Source organism: Lithobates pipiens, unplaced genomic scaffold (genome assembly GCF_037356315.1).
Source record: "Lithobates pipiens isolate NorthernLeopardFrog02 unplaced genomic scaffold, aLitPip1_a1.2 Scaffold_16, whole genome shotgun sequence".
NCBI lineage: Eukaryota > Metazoa > Chordata > Amphibia > Anura > Ranidae > Lithobates > Lithobates pipiens.
This window is the reverse complement of record NW_027507748.1, coordinates 528,767,861-528,792,990: the sequence shown is the minus strand read 5'-3', so window position 1 is coordinate 528,792,990 and position 25,130 is coordinate 528,767,861. Positions and strand designations below refer to the sequence as shown.

The following is a 25,130-nucleotide window of genomic DNA, read 5'->3' as shown; positions in this document are numbered from 1 at the left end:
TATACTTAAGAGTGGTATCTATATCTAATATCGGTTATTCCCCACCCTTACTAGTACCTGGCGGTTTAATTTCCTGGGACAGCATTACTTTACTATTATTAGGGCTACCTGGTCTCCCCCCAGTTTGGGCTTTAATTTTAAGTATGCCGTGTGTCAGAAATGTATTAAGACAACTTTGTGGGAAAAAACAAATGTAGTTTCCCCAAAAATTTGGGCAAATGCCTCTTACAAAATATCCTGGTATGTCTACTTTCCAAAATGGGATCAAAAGGTGTTTTCACTGTCCTGGCTGTTTAGAACCTCTAAATAATATACATTTTGTTTCTGTTATTTTTTTTACCAAAGCAATGTAGCAGAATACAATTTGACCTACATTTACAAAGAACAATTATTTATTCATGTTTATAACAGTTTTTTCTTTTTTCTAAAGTTTCAATTGTTTTCCTTTTTTATACTGTAAAATATTAAAAACCCTGTGATAATTAAATGCCCAAAGAAATGTATATTTAAGATTTTATCCTGGTTGATTATTAATGCTTAGAAAATAAATCAGTTAACATTTTTTGGCATACGTATAATTTTTACTAATCTTTCTAATCTTCAACATGCAATATACTGTGTATACCTAAGGTAATTTACAATGTAATATATCACTAAAATATATTATCTTATGTCATCAGTTACTACTTAACGATATTATTTATATTTTTGTTATCTGCACACAGTAAATGGAGACAGCAACTTTATGCCGAGGGCGTTCTAGTGTGGTGCTCACTGAACAGTTTCATTGTTGCAGGGTGACCTATCAAGAAATGCCCTCTGGAGGCAGTATCCGATGATCTGCTAAGCGCTGAGGGAGAATGTAATTGTCAGATTTTGCCTCACTGTTGCGGGGTGGGCTGTGGGTGTGTTTTAACTTGCCCTTATACACAGCCAAAACCCGGCATTAAGCACACTCATGCCGCCGTGCAACTTAGCAGATTATCAGATACTGCCTCCGATGATCTGCTCCTTGTTGACGTCACGCCAGCTGATCAACATATCAGCTGGAGTGACCTTGCGTACTGCACATGCGCAGACCCATCGGAGGCTTTTTTCGATGGATGGCATTTCTTGATAGAACACAGACACGGTGTCAATTTTTAGTCATATGGTAGCGTCTGGTAAATGTTTATTTTATTTTTTTGCCAAAATGAATTTTTTTTTCAGAAATGAGAGCGATAAAAACTGAAAAAAGACAGACACAAGCTCCGAAATGATTGTTATTGCAAATAACTTATGTACTATAGCTTTGCGAATTTAGCCTAGTGCCTGTTGACAGGATGAGGTCATGCAATAGACGGGGCAGCAGTTGTCACAGCTCAGTTATTATGTTCTCAACACTAGTTACCCATCACATAAAACCTGTAAGGATACATGGTGAACAAACTTGCATCTCTTTCTACTTTTAAAATGAAAGCTGAAATCTAGTCACCTGTAAAAATTACCCTTACTGTGGGCCCCACCTGTGCTGAAAGTTTTAAATGCTCAGTTTTTCCAGGGGGTTTAGAATAAGCAGTCATTTTTATCTTTATACCCTATTCCCTTGGTCGACGACACCCTCTTTACAATGGGGGTGGGCCCTTGACATCGTTGTGTACAATGCACATAAGGATGTCAGGACTTCTGGTCCTACATTGTACATGATGACATCGGAAAGCCTGCAGCTGGAGGAAAGATGAAGAGGAGTGGTTTTGGGGGACCAGTCATGCAACTAGGTGGAAGCTTGCAGGAAAATTGAATAAGTTAAAGCGACTCTGCCCTTGTTGTTTTAACTTTGGATAGTAAAACATTTTTTTTCTGCCGGTAAATACCTTATACAACCCACTTCCTGTTTCTTGTTTGGTAAAAAGTCTTAAGACTTCATGCACAGCTCTCTCTCTAACTCTTGTGAGAGTTTAACAGCAGGGGGGAGGGATGAGTCATAGGAGGGCCAATGAGAGCCACAGAGCTAGAGGCGGATGGATGAGGGCAGAGAAATGTATGTGTATATGTATACATATAAGTGCGCGCATGTTAGTGCCCATCATCAGTGCCGCCTTATCAGTGCCCATCAGTGAAGGAGAAAACATACTTTATTTACAAAGTTTTGTAACAGAAACAAAAAAAAAGTTTTTTGTTTTTTTTCAAAATTTTTGGTCTTTGTTTTATTTGTTTAGCAGAAAATAAAAATCCCAGAGATGATCAAATGCCACCAAAACAAAATGATAAAATGAAATTTAGTTTTTTACAGTGTAGCATGACCACGCAATTGTCACTCAAATTGCAACAGCGCTGAAAATTGGTCTGGGCAGGAAGGTGTATAAGTGCCCTGTATTGAAGTAGTTAAATATTCTTTCCTATTCCTGTCTCCCTGTACTAATCATGTATTTAACTCTTGCAGTGCAAGTTGGGCTTCCTTCTGCTGGCCAGAGTGTGTTTGGTGTGTTGCATTTTTAATGGGCTACCAGCACACCAGAGCAAACAAGAAAACATACCTGCAGTATTTTTTTTTCGCAGTGCACCAAAATGCATGGTAGTACTTTACCATGCGTTGCACTGCAGGTATGTTGGGGTGGCATTCAGAATGAATAGTACTGCGGTGCAGATAAGGTTGCATGCACATTAGTGCAAAGCAGTGATGTGAATAAGTCCTTAGAGTATGCTGTATACATGCATATGAACCACATAACAGAGATATTTAAAGTGTAACTAAAGGCAACATTTCTTTTTTCATTTTTGTTAGCGTAAGGTAGAGCTATAACCCCTGTCAGTTTTTGCTATCTGTGTCCCATAGGGGAGAATTCCCTTCACTTCCTGTCCCATAGGCAAAACAGAAAATGAGAGGTTATCCCTTCAAAGTAAAGAAATCCCAGGTTGTCATCAGGGTCACCAGAACGAGTGTCCCTATTTGGAAGGTTTTCCCTTTATTGCTGTCCTAGTGTCGACCCAAAATTTAAGATTGTCTGTCTTTTACTTTCGATGATGGCAATAAACAGGGCAAATGGTGAGGGTGAATCTCCCTAATGGGGACACAGACAGCAATAAAAACAAATAAAATAAAAAAAAGACAGGGGTTCTAATCATAGTTACATAATGGGTAAGGTTGACTAAAGACAACAGCCCATCCAGTTCAACCTGTGTTGGTGTGTGTGTTTGTGTAGTTGTTGTAATCATTTCCCATATCCCTGTATAGTATGTTTGCTAAGATGCACATCCAAGAATCTTTTAAAACTATCAATACTTCCACAATCTGTGGCGTCAGTAGGAAGAGAGTACCATATCCTTACCTACCAGACAGTGAAAAACCCCTTACCCAGCTTACGGTTAAATTTCTTCTCTTCCAGTCTCATTGTGTGGTCCGTGTCTTCTTACACTCCCTGGGACTACAAAGTTTCAAACTTGTGCTAGGATCATCATTGAGATATTTGTATTCCGCTATCATATCTCCTCTCTGTGTCTTCTCCAGGGAGAATAAATTTAGTGCTTGTAGTCGTTCCTTGTAACTGAGGTCCTCCAGTCCCCTTATTAATTTTATTGCCCTTCTCTGGACTCTCTCCAGCACATCTGTTCTGAGGATTGGTGACCAGGACTGAATACTCCGGATGCGGTCAAACCAGAGTTTTTTTTTGGGGGGGGGGGGGGGGAGCGTGGCCTGGACGGCGATGGTGTAGGTCGCATGTGAGCTGAGCTCCGCTCTCGACTTATCCTTACCAGGCATCCTGCTAGCCTATAACCGGCAGTGCATTGCCAGTGGTTACCCGGGACGATTGTTGGACACTCCTGGCCTTGACACAGCGATGTCCCCGACGAAAAAAAAACAATGTGGCCCTGTCCTCTCTGGAAAAGTACCGGAGGCTCGATAAGGACGGGGACCAAGATGGCGCCTCCTCGCAGAGGGCGGAACAGCAGACGGAAAGTGACACTAACAAGGTGCTTGAAGCCATCTCCATGTGCCAGATGTCCTTGACCATCAAAATTGAGGAAATACGGGTGGATATTTCCCTGATAAGGCAGGACATGACCAAGCTCAGGGACTGTGTCAAGGAAACGGAGGATAGGATCAGCCAGGCTGAAGATGTGTTGCACCCGCTCCAGCACTCCCACGCGGAGGTACAGCGACAACTACAACTCTTAATCCTGAAACAAGATGATTTGGAGAATAGGGCCCGCCAGTCGAACCTTTGCTTCGTGGGGCTACCAGAGGGGGCCGAGGGCCAAGATCCACCTACCTTTCTGGAGAATCTGCTGATCAATACCTACGGCAGGGAGGCCTTTTCAACCTCGTTTGTTGTGGAGCGAGCGCATCGCATGCCCGCCAAGCGACCACCGGAGGGAGCGCCGCCACGCACGTTCATCGCCAAGCTGTCGAACTTTCGGGACCGAGACGCCATTCTGCGCTTGAGTAGGGAGAAGGGTAATATACCCTTCCAGGCTGGCCTCCTGATGGTATTCCCAGACTTCTCGGCGGAGGTCCAAAAGCAGAGAGCCCGTTTCGTGGAGGTCAAGTGACGACTGAGGACCCATCACCTGAAATACGCAATGCTATACTCCGCATCATCGGTGAGGATCGTGCACATTTTTTTGAGGATGCGACGGAATGGCTGGACAGGAGGGAAGCAGCTAGAAACCATCCGGCCTAGAGGAAGAATGCCCGGGCTACCTCATGGGGGTAAGACACTTCTTTGACTGATGCCGTACCGACGGATCCCCCTATACTTCCTTTTTTGCTGACACTGTTTAGTTGTTGTGGGGTCAAATTTTTTTTTTAATTCTTTCTATTTCTTTTTTTTTTTCCGGTTGGCAAATGGGGACAGTAAGGAGCCCTTGCTCATGGACGAGGGGCCTCAGTTCTCTACTCCTTGGGGACGCATTACAGTAGAGCTGAGAGGCAGAGCTTAGACTTATCGCTATATGCCATTTGCATCATGCTGCCTAACGGGATCGGAAGGGTTATACTTAGCTGTGGGCACCAGAACTGTTGCTGAAGAGGGGGATGGCTTTGATACTTATTTTTTTCTCCTTTTTTTTATTATTATTTGTTTTCTGGTATATTCTCCGAATGGCTGATATCTATTGCACATGGACATTTCATACTATATCTGGACTTTTACGTATTCTATACTTTGTATGCCAAGTCGGGGGCGGGGGCCGTTGGCTCTATTGCACCTATGGGCTCAACGGAACTGCCACAGTAGCCACTTCAGTGAGTGGACGCCCTTAGATAGGACGGGTACCTCGTTGGCCGCATGAGCAGGGGGTTGTGCTGAATGGCCGGTGGCGGTCGCCTGGCTCTCCGTCTGTGCATAGCGTGCGAACGAGGGCCTGATAGGTTGGGGATGTATGCTCCAGCTATGTTGGGGGAGCTGAGGGCTGGGTAGGGGAGGGAGGGGGGGAATTTTGTTAGGGGATATGTTAAAAGTTGTGTTTATGGTGGTATGTGTGCGAGCTCATGATACATGGGATGGATCGAATGCCTTAATAGTTGTGTCATACATGCGAGACTGGGGGTGAGGGGGGCACACCCTGGGGGTCGGTCCGCTTGTCCAGGTTCAGGGATAGAATGTCACCTATAAATGACAGCCATTAAATTCTTTAACGTGGAACGTCCACGGGATTAGGGACAAAATTAAATGCACTGCCACATTCGGCTGCCTAAAGACCTACAAGGCTGACATTGTTGTGTTGATTGAGACACACGTGACCGGCCAGCTCAGGCTTGCACTGCGGTGGCCTTGAGTTGGCTGGCCGTACCATGCAACTCATTCTCCCTATTCCCGCGGCGTTTCGGTTCTTGTGGCTAAGACGTTGCATTTTGGCCTGATTTCTATGCGGACGGACCCGCAGGGTCGGTTTATATTTATGCAGTGCACTATATATAGTAGGCAATACCTTATTATAGCCCTGTATATACCACCCCCATATTCTGCATGCTTGGTTACAGAGGGACTGGCGTACATGGCCCAATATCCGGGTACCCCAGCCATATGGCTTGGGGACTTCAACATGACCATAAATCCGCGTAGGGACAGACTGCGAGGTGACACTGACCCGACCACCCCGACGGAGTCTAGCTTGGGCTGCACTCTCTGGGCTGAGTTCTCATTGACTGACTGAGGTGTGGTGATATAGGAACCCAGACGCCACTGTATTTTCCTGTTTCTCAGCAACGCACACCACTATGTCCCGGATTGATTATATTCTTGTGTCTGATGTCCTGCTCTCACTGTGGAGGACGCGGGGTACCACGCTAGATCCCTCTCGGACCATGCTCCCTACTGGGCTGCTATCCGCCTGGCCCCTCAGGTGGGGCCCGCTCTTGGTGCCTCAACCCTTTTTGGCTGAAGGCGTTGGGGGAAGGGGGGGGGCCTTAAGGGGGAATGGCGGTATTTTTTTTAAGTCAATAGGGGTACGGCAACGAAGGGGGCAGTATGGGAAGCATTCAAAATACATGCTCGTGCTTTTTTGATCAGCCGGATTAATAGACTAAAGGGGGCCTCTAAAGCGGCCGCACCACAGGCGACGGAACAATTGGAATTGGCGACGAATGCTTTTATGTCTAACCCCACACAGGCTAACGCCTCGGCGCTCAAACTACAAACACGCGTACTAGATCAATTACATTATGAGCAGGCCAGGCGTAAACACTTTTTTTCAAAACAACGCATTTTTGAACAGGGTGTGAGGGCGGGAAAGCTCCTGGCATACCTGGCTCATCAGGATGCCAGGCCGCCGGTGGTGGTATCCTTGCTAGGCAGGAATAATACCCTGGTATCGGACCCGATGGCCGTTGCCGAGCTATTTCGGCAATACTATGCTGAATTCTATACATCCCGAGTGGCGGTTACGGTGCAGGAGACTCGGGCATTCCTGCGGAATGTCCCGTTCACTCAACTGTCTGTGGCTCAGGTCGCAGAATTAGAGCTCCCCTTCACCAAGGGGGAGGTTGAGGCAGCAATTTCATCTCTAGCAGCATCTAAGGCCCCTGGGCAGGATGGGCTGCCGTTAGACTTTTATGCGGCATATTCAGAGGTGCTAGTCTGGATCCCTCCCCAATACTCTATGGCAAGCGACGATAGTTGTTCTCCCGAAGCCAGGAAAGGACCCCCGCCTCCCTGAATCCTACAGACCGATTTTCTCTGCTCCAGGTGGACATAAAAATAATGGCTGAACCCACATATCCTCTCCCTGATTCATTTGGACCAAACTGGGTTCATGCCGGGTAAGAACACTGCAATGAACATCCGTAGATTACACATGAACCTTCAAGCATGCCATGAGATGGTCGGTGCCAGGGTCGTGGTGACGCTGGACACTGCCAAGGCATTCGACTCTGTAGAGTGGGAGTATTTGTGGGAGTGCCTTGGGCGAATTTTAAGGAAAAAAAAAACTTACATTTAAATGCCCATCAATGCAGCCTTATCAGTGTCCATCTGAAGCCTTGTCAGTGTTATTTGCAGCCTTGTCATGCAGCCTGTCCGTCATGCAGCCTGTCCGTCATTGCAGCCTTGTGCATTGTTGTCCCCTCAGTGATAATGTCAGCTTTTATTTTTAAAAATGGTGCCGTCGAAATGTCCTGTGTATCTCGGCGGCGCCCGGTAGTTCTCGGCGGCTTTTGCCCGCCTTCGGCCGTACTCTGTGGCTTTTGCCCGCCTTCGGCCATACTCTGTGGCTTTTGCCCGCCTTCGGCCGTACTCTGTGGCTTTTCCCCGCCTTCGGCCGTACTCTGTGGCTTTTCCCCACCTTCGGCCGTACTCTGTGGCTTTTGCCCGCCTTCGGCCGTACTCTGTGGCTTTTGCCCGCCTTCGGCCGTACTCGGCGGCTTTTGGCCGTACTCGCCAGCTTTCGTCCGCTCTCGGCTCTTCTCGTGGTTTTCCCAAAGCCGCCGATAACGGCTAAAGGCGGCCGAAAGCTGCCCAGAGCCCAAAACTCGCTCAGAAATCGCGGAGGATCGGTGTATAACACCCACCCGTGATTTTCCCCTGATTTTAAGGGGAAAATAGTGCGTGTTTATAGCCGATTAAATACGGTACTTGTTTAGCCGCAAAAAACTGATCTCACTGAAGACCTCCAAAGCCAGAAGTACTAAAGTGACACTTTTCCCAAAAATAAGCCGTTGTTGTTTCTCCTCTAAAGAACGTACCAACACCAGCTGCCCTTTCAAAATGTAACTAATACATTTTTTTGTGGACAGAGATTGTGACGATTGAAAATACATACTGCGGGTTCTTGAGTGGATGGATGATATTCTTGGGATGACACTGTCTCTGTGGTTTCTTGACTGGTGTCAGCGTCTCCTGATGGTGATGGTGACGAACTTTCACGCCTTGCGCTTGCTCTCGCAGGAACACTTGACACAGTTCTAGGTAACAATAACAACATTACACATTTAAACATGAATACAGCTATACTGGCCACAAATCGCTAAGTAAAATAAATGGATATACTTATGCGCGCATCTCGGTGGTGCGACTCAAAAATGACAAAGCTTCTACATGGGGGTTAGGCCTGCGACGAGTTGAGGGTGCTCCGTTTCTCTCCGCAGCCTTCTTTTCATTTACTTTTTTTGTACCAGTGCTGTATTGCTATAAAATGGCCTGGTCATTTAGGGGGTTATAATCTTCGCTATGATGCATGTGTACCCTGCTGCATAGACACAAACCTTGCACTCACCTCGGTTATCCTGTTCAGTTGCAGACATCTTGTCCCAGTTCGGTGTGACATATTTGTAGACTTCCTCCCACTTTGCTCTCTTCAGCACTCGGCCGGCATATCCTGGGCATTCTGAGTCCCATAACTCCAGTCGGGCATGCACCAGTGCTATAATGGCCTCATGTGAGATGCCTCTTGCCACCATGCTGTCTTCTCCCCTTTCCACTATCCCTCTCAACTTCCTGTGTTATTTCCCAGGTACACCTGCTGATTATGATGTGCTTCTGGGGTGTTTTTTTTTTTTTTTTTTTTTTTTCACGCTTTTTCACGCTTTTTCACGCTTTTTCACGCACAAAAGACTGTGATTACCTGTGGTTATGTGCTTATAGCTGCGCTACATCACACCTGGGCGCATTCAATTTTATTTTTTGCTATTCACACCAAACCGCACGTAATGAAATCGCAGCTAAACGCTGTGTGTGAATAGGGCCATAGGAAAGCATTGTGTGCTTTTTGGCTGCGGTGGAAAACTAGAAAATCTGCAGCCAAAAGCACCATTCTATCCGTCTGTGTGAAATGGGCCTTACTGTTAATATATTTTCACTCTATCCAAAACTACTTGTAAAAAAAAGTTTTGCCTTTAGTTAAACGTTTAGGAAAATTTCCAACTTATAACGTTGTTGATTAAAATAACAAATCTATTCATAACAGAATTAAGCTCTTACAACAGTGGTGGTCAACCTGGTAAATAAAGAAGGCCTCAGGTGCAGCCTCCTGACATGTTCAAAGGCCCACACAATATAATTTGTACCCCTTTACACTAGAGCTTGCATGTTAATATGTGCATAATGCATACACACTGGTGTGTGTTGTGCATATGTAATTCTGTGTGCTGCAGTACATTGATTTCTTGTTTCCTTATTTTTATTTTTTTACAACTTTTATGGCATTCCTAATGCACTGCAGTGTGAGATACATTACAGTTTGTTGGAATGTGATGCAGAACATTTTGTTTTTTTTTTTTAACTGAAAAAACTGAAGGCATAGGACATAAAGAATGACTTGTTCTTGTGTTGGGGCTGCATTGGGCATGCTGCTCATATATTAAAAATAGTTTTTTTCTGCTTTATTTCTTTAGGTGATATTATTAACATTGGAGATGTATCCTATACAATAAAAGATCCAAGAAATCCAGAACTGGTACCTCAGAGTTACAGTAAGTCTCTTTGATTTCATGTCTGTAATAGAAGTATGAATAGGCAAAATAACAGCTTGATTATATAGGAGGCATTCTATACTTACCTTTCCAGTGCTCCTCTACTGCCAGAGCTCCTAGAAATACTTTTGCAAGATAACCTTTCTTGCAGGGTTAGGTAAATGTTATGGGCAGTGTCCAGTAGTCAAGTATTCCCTGCCATCCCTGTTCCCCCAATTCTAGGGCTCCGGTGGCAAGAAAGTGATGGAAAGGTAAGTACAGGAAGCCTATGCTATTAAGCTTGTATAAGCACCTCATATTCTGTTTAACCACTTCAGCCCTGGAAGATTTGACCCCCTTCCTGACCAGAGCACTTTTTTGTGATTCGGCACTACATAGTTTAACTGACAATTGCATGGTTGTGCGACGTTGCACCCAAACAAAATTCATTTTTTCCCCACAAATAGAGCTATTTTTTGGTGGTATTTGATCACCTCTGCGGTTTTTATTTTTTGCGCTATAAACAAAAAAAAGCATCAATTTTGAAAAAAAGCATTATTTACTTTTTGCTATAATAAATATCCCCCAAAAAGATAAAACATTGTTTTCCCTATGTTTAGGCCAATATGTATTCTACACATTTTTGGTAAAAAAAAATCGCAATAAGAATATATTGATTGTTTTGCGCAAAAGTTTGTGTCTACAAAATAGGGGATAGTTTTATGGCTTTTTAAATTTTTTTTATTTATTTTTATCGGGACTGCGAAATTATGGCAGACACATCGAACAATTCTGATACATTTTGGGACCATTGGCATTAATACAGCGATCAATGCTTTAAAAACGCACACTGTAAAAATGTCACTGACAGTGAAGCAGTTAACACTAGGGGGCGTTCAGGGGGTTAATGTGTTCCCTAGTGTGTGTTCTAACTGAAGGGGGAGGGGACTGTGCAGGCGAGATGACATATCGCTGTTAATACTCTGTATGAACAGACGATCTGTCTGTTCTCTCCTCAGAGAACCGGAAACTGTGTGTTTACACACACAGATCCCAGTTCTTTGTGTGTCAGCGGCGATCGCAGGAGCCCGGCGGTGAGCGTGACCGCTGGCTACTTGCATCCATGCGGGGGGACGCACGACCCTAGTGGCCACAAGGCGAAGCAACGTTGCATAATGTTGCTTTCAGCCAGTTGTTAAAAATTATTAAAAAAGGAAGCTTGGGCATTTGACTGTAATAATGAATTGCTTTCTTGGAATTGCTTAAAAAACCCAGTACTGTTCATGAAAAACGTGGTACCTGCCATGTGCATTTGGTTAAAGGGGTTGTAAAGGTAAATGTTTTTTTCACCTTAATACATTCTATGCATTAAGGTGAAAAAACATCTGACAGTTCCGGCACACCCAGCCCCCCCGTTTTTACTTTCCTCACCCCTCGAAAGTCCCGCGCTCGCCCCCGATGTCCTCTTCACTGCTCAGCCTGGCCACTGATTGGCTGGAGTGGATGGATTGAAGGCAGCACAGCCATTGGCTTGCGCCGCTGTCAATCACGTCCAGTGATGCGGCGCGCTGGGGGGCAGGGCCCTGTGATACAGCGAACGGCTATAGGTGTTGGCTGTATCACGGGAGCGCCTGCAGGTGCTTCTCACCATGCGAGGGAGCTCGCATGAACGTGAGAAGTACCCGTGGGAGGAAACTGAGACAGCTGCTGAGGGACCCCAGAAGAGCAGGTTCAGGGCCACTCTGTGCAAAACGAGCTGCACAGTGGAGGTAAGTATAACATTTTATTTTATGTTATTTAAAAAAAAATAAAAACATTTTACTTTACAATCCCTTTAACCTAAAGAGTGACTTGGCGGAGAAAAAAAATAGCAAAAAAAAAAAAAATACAGCATGTAAAATTGCTACACAAGCCATGTTGTAACTGAATGTTTATATAAATTACTTTTCCTTTTCAATCTGCAGCAGTGTCATTTCTGGAAAAGTCAATGCACCATGGCAACCTGGAGGCGTGGTGTACAGAACGCCTCCAAAAACGTCATCCTGCTTGTATTTTCCCAGAAGCCTGCACTAAGGCCCCTTTTACACTGTGGCGGTGCGGGCGTCGGCGGTAAAGCGCCGCCATTTTTAGCGGCGCTTTACTGTCGTTTTAGCGGCGGTAAAATAATAAAACCGCCCGCTTTGCCGGCGGTATAGCTGCGCTGCCCCATTGATTTCAATGGGTAGGAGCTGTAATTACACCGCTCCAAAGATTCTGCTAGCAGGACTTTTTTCACCGTCCTCCTGAAAACCACCTCAGTGTGAAAGGGTCCTATGGTAAAAGTAAGATTTTGATCACCTCCAAGTTTTGGTGATATACTCCAATGGTTAATTACTTCAAAAGACTGCAGCACACAGAAAATGGAAAATTGTATACTCACCTTCCGTACTTTCCTTTCCTGACGCATCTTCAAGGCAGCACACACTAGGTTGTGACTCTGCTCCCACAACCTGACAGGATTGGTTAACTACAAATTTGTAAGAGACAACTTGCTGCATTCTCTGTATCTATAACCTAAAAAAGAAGGGCGAAATGCTATGTGCTGCCATGAAGATACGTCGGGAAAGGAAAATTACAGAAAGGTGAGTATACAATTTTTCCATTTTCCTGATGCATCATGGCAGCACACACTGGAAAATAACTTGCCAGTGGGGTGGGTGTAAGAAAGTAATATTTATTTAACATGTAGCTGAAGAATTGGCTCGGATAAGCTTTCTTCCGAATTCTACCATTGTTAACTGAGCAAAATCCTTCGTATAGTGGGACATAAATGTATGTCTGCATGACCGGGTAGCTTCTTTGCATATCGTCTCCGGCGAAACCTTGCAGTGTGCTAACCATGTGAGGTTGCCGTTGCCCTAGTTGAATGAGCCTTAATGCCCTCAGGTACCGGAAGTTGTTGAATGGAATATGCTTTCCTGATGGACTTGACTAGTCATGATGCGATTGTACGTGGTGCTGCCACTTCTCCTTTTCTGGTCCCATGAAGAATCACCAAGAGATTGTCCATCTTCCTAAAGGAGGTTGTAGCGGTCAGATAAGCGGTATTTGCAGATTTTATATCTAAGGCACGAGGTTCACCCTGATCATTAGAAAAGGTCGGGAGGCTGATGTCCTGGTTGTAATGGAATGATGTTGCCACTTTTGGAATAAAACGGTCTGAAGGCCTTAGTACCACTCTGTCCGGGTAAAAAAAAAAATGGTAGGGTTCTGTTATCATCAATGCTTGCATTTCTGAGACTCATTTAGCTGAGATAATGGTGATGAGGAAGGTTAATTTTAGTGTTAAGTCTCATAATGATATTGTCTCAGCTTGGTGAAAAGGGGAACTTGAAAGTGCGTCCAGAACTATTGAGAGATCCCATTCTTGATCCCCATACTTGAGCTTAGACCCTTCTCTAGGCCTGCTTGGAGAAATTCCAAGATCTGCGTGGCTTCTGGCGATAATAATAAATTCTAGTTTCTTTGCTGAGCCACAGATGAAAATCTGTCCCATATTTTACCATAGGTGGTGTTAGTGGTACATTTCCCAACTTGTAGAAGTGTTGATATTATTTCTTGAGAGCAACCTTGTTCTAGAAGCCTATTTCTTAAACTCCATGCCATCAAGTGTAGTCTCTTTGAAGTTGGATGAAGGAATTGGCTTTGGAAAAGCAGGTCCGGCGTCCCAGGAAGAGGTAGTGGGTCTTCCAGACTGAGCTTTAGCAGGGTTGTGAATCAAGGTCTCCTTGGCCAGAAAGGGATTACTGCTATCACCATGGAAGATGACCACCTGAGCCTGGAGAGAAATCTCGCAATTAGCAGCATTAATAGAAATATATATCCTAGTTGGAAGTTCCAAGGATCGAGAAGGCAGTCTATTCCCTTGGCTGATGGCTAAGCCGCTCTACAGGAATCTCTGACACTTGGTATTTATAGGTGTTGCTGCCAAATCAATATCCGGAATTCCCCAAGTCTCGGTCAGGAGAGGGAATGCTTGGTGGCTCAGAGACCATTTGTTGTTTAACAGGAACTCCCTGCTTAAACAGTCGGCCAACAGGTTCTGTGCCATCGGGACATATATAGCTCTCAGATGGGCTGAAATGTTCTATGATACCTATGATATTTATGATACCTTGTTCAATCTTTTTTAACTTTCTAATTGTCCTGTAAAATTCAACCAAAATCATTGAAACAGAAGATTTCCCTCTTCTTTTTTCTATGTTGGATTTTCTCTTATGTTTACTTTCAATGATAATGGTAAACGAGACAGAGAGGATGAACCTCCTTAAAGCTGGGTTCACACTGCAGCACAGATTGGCTCATAGCAGGGGTCCAGGGTGTCCCTGTTCACCGTTTCAGGTCTGATTTCAGCCGCAATTTTTGGACCTGAAATGAACCAGAAGATGAACAGGACTCCTGTGCAATTCACATCAGAGCCGCTACAAAGATGTGTGAACCGGCTCTGTTTCTGGCTCTCAATAATCTCCTGCCATGCAATTTGGATGCAGAGAAAGCCACATCCAATTCCCAATAGTGTGAACCCAGCCTAAAGGATAAGTTCACCTTTTCACAATACACCTTGTGCATTCATAACATGTCAATATGGGTGTAAAATGTTATGAAAAGTGAACTTATCCTTTAACCACTTCAATACCCAGCCATAGTCATATGACGTCCACAGATGGGATCTCCCATCCTGGCGGGCGTCATATGACATCCTCGGGTTCCTGCCGTTACTGCGTGCCCATGGAATGGCGATAAGGGATTGGGCTTGTCCCTTGGGGCACAGCCCCTCCCCGATCAGGGTAAAGAGCCAATGAAATTGGCTCTTTACCATGTGACCGGCTGTATCCAATCAAAGCCAATCACTGTGTAGATCGGCGTCCCCTGGGGGCAGCGATCGAGGTTGAGGCTTTTCACTTAAAGCCCAGCCTGATCAGGGTAAAGACAATGAAATGTCTTTACCACCTGGCCGCCTGTGTCCAATCACAGCCAGTCACAAATGTCAACAATCCTGAGTGTAACAACTGTTACTGGGTTCTCCTCCTCACACACCGATCCAGTGTGAGGAGGAGATCACAGTTAACAGTGAGTTACCACATTACTGTGAATTTACTGTGCTGAGATTGCCCACCCTGAATAAAGAGGACCGGTCATCAGTACCTTTCGCCATCTATCCCATCTGAGCACCTGTCCTCTCGTCAGAGTACCTGTCATACCGTCAGAGTACCTGTCATACCATCAGAGTACCTGTCTGCAGCCAATTACCACCAAGGTGCAGCCCATTAGTCCCTGACATTCAGCCCATCAGTGTCACCCGTCATACAGCCACTATGTCCAGAAAAATATAAACTCCAGAAGAGGCATGTCAAATACTGAGTCTGACTGATGCGAGCAGCGGGGAGCTCTTACTGTCCACAGTTACAGTTCTGATTCCGATTCTGGTTCGGAATAGAGCCAGTCGAAGGCAGTACATCATCATTCGAATCAGAGGAGGAAGTAGTCCATCCAAAAAGAAGACACTCTGAAGACCAGGCAGCCACTAGCAGTGCCAGACACCCCAATGGCCAATCGGCAAATACCAACGGTGCTAGACCCCAGGAGGAGAGGCCCAGTACAAGTGCAGGAATTTCACGCCAAAGAATGATGCCTTTGCAATCCCATTGTGCCTGCCTTCCAGCACAGGGTCAGCCACAATTCCCCTCCTTCACAGCAAAGCCAGGTGTGCAGGTCAACACTAAAGGTTTTTCTGAAATTTTATTTTTTTAATACATTTTTCCCTGACAAATTAGTTCAAGGCATCATGGACCAAACCAATCTTTTTTGCCCAGCAATTCATAGAAAACAACCCCAGCTCAAGTTATGCCCACCCTTTTGAATGGAGACCCTCATGTTGGCTGTGAAGTGGAGGGATAGGAAAGACGTATACATCATGTCCACCATCCATGATGACACTTCGGTCGAACTTCGCAGAAGAATCGGTGCCATTCGAAAGCCTTCCTGTATCCACAAGTTCAATAAGGGGGGTGGTGGTGGATTTAAATGATCAAATGTTGCAGCCCTGTCTATCAACACAAAAATCCCTCTTCTGGCAAAAAAAAAGTTGCAATTTACTTCTACATTTGGCCATTTATAACACTTTCATCGCCTATCAAAAATCAACTGAAACACTCAACACCATCTTAAAGTTTATTGAAGACATTGTCACTGTCCTATCAACAAGGACCCCCCCCCAAAAGCATTCACTCTGATTGTGTCAGCAGACTACATGAGCTCGATTTTCCTGACAATATTCCACCATCGGCAACCAGAGGAGGAAGCCAAAATATAGTGTGTGTGCACCAACAGAGGAGTTGGGAAAGACCCCAGTTTCCATTTTCCCCAATGTCCCTCCCAACCTAGCCGGAGAATGCTTTAGACGCCATCACACTCTCGTAAACTATTAGCCCATATTTCTAATAGACTGCCTTTTCCCTGTTGTTCAATTTCTGTCCTGAATATTTCCCTGGTGCCTCAACCAACCATATCACTGCCTTCCATGTGAACTGACCCTGGCCTGCTTATCGACTATGCCTCTGCCTGCCATCTGCATTGTTTATCCCCCATGTTTCTGCCTTTCATGTGAACTGACCCTGGACTATCGACTATGCCTCTGCCTACCATCTATTTCTGCCTTTTACCTGCACTGACCTCAGCCTGTTGACAATGTTTTTGCCTGCCCCTTGGACTGATCTTTCACCCTGTTACACGGAGGTCTCGCATATGTGAGTGGCTCCAGAAGAGTGTTCTGAGTTGAGAAAAACAGTTTTTGGTTTTCTGTGTCTGGTTTTCCAGAAGCTTCAAAGAGATTTGGGTGGGAGAAGCCTCTACCCCTGATGGTTCTGCCTGCTGCCTGGACAAATACTTTGGCTGTGGTGACAGCGTCTCTGCTTGCACTGATCCAGGACTTTATGGACCATGTGCCTGTTGCCTGGACCAATACTTTGGCTGTACTGATCATATGTCTTCCTGCTGCCTGTACTATGGAGAGTATTCCTGCCTGCTGAATGGACGATCCTTTTGTTGCTGTTGACCACATCCCAGCCTGCTACCTGGGCCAATGCTTTGCTTGTGCGGACAACATGTCTACCTGTACTGACTATGGACAGTATTCCTGCCCGCCGCCTGTTTTGCTGTCGCTGTCCACGTTCCTGCCTGCTGCCTGGACCGATGCTCTCGTCTGTGGACTGCTACACTACTAAAACCGCAGGTAATCTTTTCTTTACCCTTTGCTCAGCATAATGAATTTTGGTTTGTAATTGGTATGTACAGTACATGCTATGTGTTAGAAATATGAAGGGCCTTCAGCAATGTGGTAGGTTGGCAGCAATTTATGATATATGCTCCTAGAACGGCTGACGGAGCTACTTGGATGTTGGACCTCTGTATGTTGCCAGGCTATGTAAAAGTCTCACATGTGGTATCGTCATACTCAGGAGTAGCAGAATGTATTTTGGGGTCTCATTTTTGCTATGTACATGCTGTTTGTTGGCAATATCTTTTATAAATGGATAACTGTGTAAAAAAAACAAAAAAAAATCACCCCCCCCTACATTTTCCAAAAACTTCTAAAAAAAAAAAAAATGAACCATTCAAAAGGACTCTTTATGCTTCATAGATTATACATTGGGGTGTTGGCTTTCAAAGATGGGGTCATGTTGTGGGCGTTTCCATTGTCCTGGTGCTCCAGGGCCTTCAAAATTGTGAGGTTGTCATCAAATGAGATGTGCAATTTCTGCTCCTAGAACACCTGGAGGTGCTACTTGTATATTGGGGATCTGTATGTGGCCAGGCTGTGTAAAAGTCTCACCATGTGGTATCGCTATGCTCAGGAGGAGTAGCAGAATGTGTTTTGGGGGCCATTGCAAGTATGCATGTGTTGTGTGAGAGAAATAACTTGTTATGACAATTTTGTGTAAAATAAATCATTTTCAGAAAAAGAATTAAGGGAAAAAAATTACAACTTCAAAAAACTCACCGTGCCTCTTAATAAATACCTTGGAATGCCTACTTTCCAAAAAGGGGTCATTTGAGGGGTATTTGTTAGGGATGCACCGATGCGCTTTTTATTTTTTTTTTATTTTTTTTATTAGTACCGTTACCTACCTCAACTATTTTGTTTACACTTCAGCTGTCTGCAATGGTACAAAGCATTCAAAATTATTTTACCTATTATTTTTTTTGCATCAACATTTTATTGAGAAGATACAAACTTTGCATATACATCCATGGCTCAGTGAGCTTATCTTAAGTCAAAAACATTCTGAACCAGATTTGAATATATCTAGATTAGGAGCAGAGGGTCAGAGGTGATTACGATATCTGGTCATATATATCTTCAAGGGGAGGTTTAAGCAGTGAAAGGGGAGTAAAAGTGGAGAAAGAGGGGTATATGAGGACAAGATGGGAAGGAAGAAGGGGAAAGGGAAAAAAAAAAAAAAAGAGGGGAAGGGTGGGGAGAGAGGAAGAAAAGGGGGGGGGGGGTGGGAGGGGGAGCGAGAAGGGGGAAGGCATTGAGGTGAAGAGCAAGGGGGGGGTGCTATTAAGTTTGTGCTTTTTTAATGTGAAATGTGTAAATGTATGTTAATAAATATAGTTTTAATTATTTATCGTTTATAAAATAGACGTGAACAAAACAAAAAAGCAGGAAATAATAATTAAATGGAGGAGAATAAGGAGTTAATTAAGGCTGATTAGAGTAAATTCAGGGTTAATGAGGGGTTAAACAAAGGAACATTTTTTTCATCACCACTGACAGCTCAAAGAACCGAGCCTGAAAGTATCGGTTTCAGGTATCGGTGCGTTTCCACGAGTACCGATGCTTGTGCAGATACTAGTATCGGTGCAACCCTAATATTTGTACTTTCCTGGCTCGTTCGGGTCTCAAGAAATGAGATGGACCTTCAGTACATCAGGCGTGATCAATTTTCAATGATTTGCACCATAGCTTGTATACTCTATAACAGGGATGTCCAAACTTTTTTCAAAGAGGGCCAGATTTGATGAAGTGAACATGCGTGAGTGCCGACCATTTTGTCTGACATTCTTTAACCATTAAAATTCGGTCTAAGTGTGTTCGTCCGAGCACTAATACACTGCCCAACAAGAATTCTCCTGCCTTTGTGGCTGTGTGTGGTGAAGAGATGAACTCAAGTTTATTATTTGGATACACCATATTTATTGGTGTATAACACGCACCTTCACTTTAAGAGGGAAGCTTCAGGAAAAAAAAAATTACAATTTTAAATAAAGAACTGTGAAGCAAAATAAGGGTCAGTGCCCATCTGCAGACCCACCATTGCCAGGAATGCAGCGCCCACCATTGCCGGGAATGCAGCGCCCACCATTGCCGGGAATGCAGCGCCCACCATTGCCGGGAATGCGGCCCCACCATTGCCGGGAATGCGGCCCCACCATTGCCGGGAATGCAGCCCCACTATTGCCAGGAATGCAGCCCCACTATTGCCAGGAATGCAGCCCCACTATTGCCAGGAATGCAGCCCCACTATTGCCAGGAATGCAGCCCCACTATTGCCAGGAATGCAGCCCCACTATTGCCAGGAATGCAGCCCCAATATTGCCAGGAATGCAGCCCCACTATTGCCAGGAATGCAGCCCCACCATTGCCAGGAATGCACCCACCATTGCCATCAGTGCAGTCATGGAGGGCAGGACGAGCGCCAAAGACATCCTACAGGAGAATTTCCTGTTTACATAACGGCCCCTTTAAGAGAAAGTCCCGCCTCCTCTGATGGACAGAACAGTCGTCCAATGGCAGAGATGGCACTTCCTATTACAGAGGCTGCCGTGTAAACAGGAAATTCTCCTCCTGTGTGCACGGCACTCGTCCTGCCTCCTCCCTCCGAGGCAGCCGGACTGTATATCTTTTGTGACCCCGGCGATCTCCCAGGCCACAAAAGATGTATATGTTTAAATAACCAGGCTGGCCGTACAAAAACCGGCCCGCGGGCCGGACTTTGGACATGCCTGCTCTATAACTTTCACAGAGACTAAATAATATACACAAATTTGGGTTATGCTTACTAAAGATATGTAGCAGTATAAATTTTAGCCCAAATTTATGAAGAATTTGGTCTGGGCAGGAAGGGTGTATACATGCCCTTTATTGAAGTGGTTAATGGGGCCACAGACAACAATAAAAACCTAATAGTGTGGAGATGAATTAGAACACCTATCTAAAACCAAAAAAAAATTGCCTTTTCTTATACCGTATATACTCGAGTATAGGCCGACCCGAGTATAAGCCGAGGCCCCCAATTTACCCCCAAAAAACTGGAAAACTTATTGACTCGTGTATAAGCCGAGGGTGAGACATGGCTGTCCATCCCTGTGTGTCCGTCCATCCCTGTGTGTGTGTCCGTCCATCCATCCCTGTGTGTGTGTCCATCCATCCATCCATCCCTGTGTGTGTATCCATCCATCCATCCATCCCTGTGTGTGTGTGTGTGTGTGTGTGTGTGTATCCATCCATCCATCCATCCATCCCTGTGTGTGTGTGTGTGTGTATCCATCCATCCATCCATCCATCCCTGTGTGTGTGTGTGTGTGTGTGTGTGTATCCATCCATCCATCCATCCATCCCTGTGTGTGTGTGTGTGTGTGTGTGTGTGTGTGTGTGTGTGTGTGTGTGTCCGTGCAGCCTTGTGTGTGTGTCCAGCCTACCTGTGTCCCAAGCCTCCGTCCCGAGCCGCCGTCGTCCCGAGCCTCCTCCGTCCCGTGCCGTGCCTCCTCCGTGCCGTGCCTCCTCCGTCCCGTGCCGTGCCTCCTCCGTCCCGTGTCTCCTCCGTCCCGTGCCGTGCCGTGCCTCCTCCGTCCCGTGCCGATGGATCGCCGCTCTTCTCGGCGGCCATTCTACAATTCAAAATTCCGCCTCCGCCTGTGATAGGCGGAACACTCAATTTCCCAGCAGCCTGTGTTCCGCCTATCACAGACATCCTCTCATACTCGTCCGTAGTATGAGAATGAGCGGATGTCCGTGATAGGCGGAACACTGACTGCTGGGAAATTCAGTGTTCCGCCTATCACAGGCGGAGGCGGAGAAGGAGGCGCGGCTTTTGAAAATTAATGTCCGCCGTCTGTCTGCTCGATACGCTGATCGAGCAGTCAGACAGCGGCGACTCGAGTATAAGCCGAGGGGGCACTTTCAGCCTCAAAAAAGAGGCTGAAAATCTCGGCTTATACTCGAGTATATACGGTACTTTAATGGTTTCAGTTGATTTTTGTATATACAGTAGTTATAGTGTGTATAAGTAAGTTATCATTCAGTTGTTTGCTTCTTTGTTAATGTCCAACAACTGTATCTTTTATGTCTTTAAATTTGTTTGTTCTGGATGCTTAATTGTGTTTGATTTCTCTTCTTGGAATATGTTAAGGCAGCTGCACCGTGGAAACTTCCTTAGTACATTGTGTGTCTACAGCAGTTCTGATTCTCCCCCCATGAGACCTACAGCTTAAAGCAGCTCTAACCTAATTTGTTTTTCTCTTGGTATTTAGCTAATGCAAATATTAATGAACAAATCTATTACAATATTATTTTTGGCAGTGTAATCATTTCTTGGCATGACCCAGTTGTAAATGATATAAAGTGAAATATTGGATGATAAGACATACAGTATGACATTACAGTATTCAATGCCAATTTCTTAAATATGGCAGAAACAGAAAATTCCAACACAATCTATTATCAAATTTTTTCTTTTTTTTTCTTTTGCATCAATGAATAGCAAAGTATCCAGAACACAGTATTTGAACAGGCCAGCCCTCTTTTAGGTGATTACAGAACAGTCACAGACATTTCACAATAAGTGACAAAATGTAAATTTTTTGAACTTGCATGTTTTTATAATTCTTTCATATGCTTTTAAATGGTACCACAGATACCTAAAATAGTAGTATTGCTTACAAATACCAGGCTGAAAATTGTACAACTAAGTACCTTTTCATTCTGAATACTGTACCTGATCATATTTCAAGTTTTATCAAAATTTAAACTTCAAACACCCAGCTGTGCCTTCTCTTCAGATATCTATGCTAGCAACAAATCCTCAGTGCTCTTAATATGCTTGGCCACACTACCTTGTGCCCCATAATTAACATAGCCTCACTAGACAGCCTCACTGATCTGTCATGATGGGCATACTGAAGTAGGCCTTCAACAATTAGAAGTGTGCATTATAATTTTGAAAGACTTTCATTCTTACTCCAATAATAATAATATTTTTTAAAGACTTTCGTCCTCTAATATAAAACAAGACCAGTCAATGCCTCATGTAAGCCTGGATTTAGGACCAAAGGGGCTCTACAGGGAGATCAATTTGAGAACTAACAATGGTACTTGCAGACACAACAAGGGTTTATCCTATGGAATTTATTATTATCCTAGTCACTTTTTAGTCCAAATGTGGTTCAGTTTAAAAAGCTATCAAATTATTTAAAGCCCAACTCCAGCAACAACTCATTTTAGATTTGTATAGAAAGGATTAGTAGTAGATTTGAAATGCTGGCTGTGCCGCAATAAGGATCTATGTTCTATCTGATACCTGTCCCCCCCCCCCCCTCAAAGAAATTGATGCAAAATCTCCCTTGTAGGAACACTGACAGCATTAAAATCCTAACAAAGCTTTTAAACCATCCGTATGCTGCTTGACAGGATACAGGGCATTTCTTTTCACATTCTATTATGATAGCCATTAATTGTGCAAGAATTAAGATGCTTCCCAAGTGGAGCCACAGACTGAGGTTCTAATCCTCTCGAAGTCCAAATAAAAGCTGCACACCTCACAATATTCAACCCTTTATTAATAAGCGCTCAAATTGAATAACATGGATGTTGCCTTTCCAGAAATAGTCATATGTGTTTCATATGTTTATTGAGAAGACATCGTCCTATAAAGCATAAGAAACCAACATTTCAGGGGTCTTGCAGGGTCCATTTCTCAAGACAACATGCTTACTATGTTGCCTTGAGAAAGAGACCCTTCAAGACCCCAAAATACAAATAAAAATATTGCCATTGCAGATTTGTTTTAAAGAAGAGGTTTTCTTCTAGACTTTCAAGACTTTCCTCTTATTTTTCCTTGCTTTAGTTTAATGATTATGACCAATATTGGCAAGTTGAGCTTTTTAGTGATTGCGGAGATGTACAAGTAAAGCGGGTCATATTTACAGTATCTCACAAAAGTGAGTACACCCCTCACATTTTTGTAAATATCGTATATCTTTTCATGTGACAACACTGAATAAATTACACTTTGCTACAATGTAAAGTAGTAAGTGTACAGCTTGTATAACAGTGTAAATTTGCTGTCCTCACAAAATAACTCAACACAGCCATTAATGGCAACAAAAGTGAGTACAACACTAAGAGAAAATATCCAAATTGGGCCCAATTAGCCATTTTCCTTCCCTGATATCATGTGACTCGTTAGTTTTACAACGTCTCAGGTGTGTTTAAATTTGTTATCGCTCTCTCTCTCATAATGGTCACTGCAAGTTCAACATGGCACCTCATGGCAAAGAACTCTTTGAGGATCTGAAAAAAAAAATGTTGATCTACATAGGTATGGCTTGGGCTCTAAAAATACTAAAAAAGTGGAAGAGGGATTTTTTGACTTTGTATAAAGCCATGGCCTGGTAAGGCCATGTGCCTCCATCCCTGTCAATATGATAAAAGTAGCAGGAGGGTTGGGACTTTATATGAAGCACGTGGTTGCAATCGAATAGTTTGGTGAATACAATGACAAGATTTGTATTAGTTCATATACATGTATGTACAATCATAATCTCTGTATTAAGTTCTGAAACAGTTAAACATGATAATAACATTGGTATCACAAGGTTAAAATTCCACAATTCACCAAAATATTTGTATGTGGCATGGATGAGCACGGATGTGGCACAGATATTCACTGATGTGTCATGGATGGGGATGGATGAGCATGGATGGGGATGAATAAGCATAAATGACGATGGATGATGCAGGAATTGGTACAGATCAGCGCTGTGGGCAGTTCAAATCCAGCCCACAGTGCTGCTACCCTCAATCTCTCCCCTCTTCTCGCACACTGTACGGAGAGGGGAAGAGCTGAACTGGGCATGCATCGGCTTGTCGACAAATTATGGCTCTGTTATTTGACAGAACGATCACGTGACGTCAGGGGCCGCTGACGGACATTCCCAGGTCCGTGCGACTCAGGGAGGGCGTACTCTGACGTTTTCCAGAGTAATCAAACCATGCTGCAGCTGTCATTCGGCTATGGCCCGGTCAGCTAGTGGTTAAATTATAACTGTTAATTGCATATGCGTACAATAAAGCATTGCATTTGTTATATAATTTAAGACGTGTTCTTAAGCAAACGTTACCATGGCATGCATTGAATTGCTGTCTATGGTGCTGAACAGCGTACAATTCTTTTCATTTGTTTCCAGTTGCTTCTGTTCTTTAGCTGTATTCACTGCTATTTTTGTAAAGCTTTTAGTATACATAATTTTTTTTTTTTTTGTATTTTGTTAAATCATGACCTCGATTATTACTTTGGTTATTACTAGTATATAATTGATTTTGAGGTCTAAAGCTGAATTTCACATCGCAGTATATATATTTTCTGCAAACCTATGTCTATAAAAGAATAACGTACTAAACATATACAGCATTCCAAGCATTTTATTCTAACGGTTATTTAGAAATGAATTTGTTGAGATAGGATGTATTTAGGATACTGATTGACAGATCGGTATATGCTTGCTTTGTTTTGAAGCGTTTGATAAGCAAGTTGTTTGCTCTTATAGTGCACTAATCATTACAGAATGCATGCATTCATCATTACTGTTTTGTCAGTGACTGCATGAAGAATGGAAGTTTCGCAGAAACTTGGTGTTACTAAACTCAGGACCCTGCATTCACTATATATGGTCTCCCACAGTACACAGAACATGGCATGTAATTATTTTAGCAAATATAAACTGCTAAATACCCTTTCTCATCAGCAGTACATTTGTGCTCATAAGTTTACATACCCTGTTAGAATTTTATGATTTCTTGGCCATTTTACAGAGAATATGAATAAAACAAAAACTTTTCTCTACTCATAGTTAGTGTTTGATATTGATTGAAATGGTTTTATCCAATCAACTGTCAACTGTGTTTACTCTTTTTTTTTAAATTATCACAATCACAACAGAAACT

General features: G+C 43.8%; 1 protein-coding gene across 3 annotated transcripts in view; it reads left to right on the top strand.

Annotated features, from left to right (window-relative positions):
* The window catches only part of VWA8 (von Willebrand factor A domain containing 8), a 678,220-nt gene that overhangs the window by 31,828 nt on the left and 621,262 nt on the right, over positions 1–25,130 (top strand). For all 3 annotated transcript variants that reach the window (XM_077483183.1, XM_077483182.1, XM_077483184.1), the window contains exon 3: positions 9,809–9,886. In XM_077483183.1, coding sequence (XP_077339309.1) covers positions 9,809–9,886 — 78 coding nt within the window. The remainder of the gene's footprint in view (positions 1–9,808; positions 9,887–25,130) is intronic.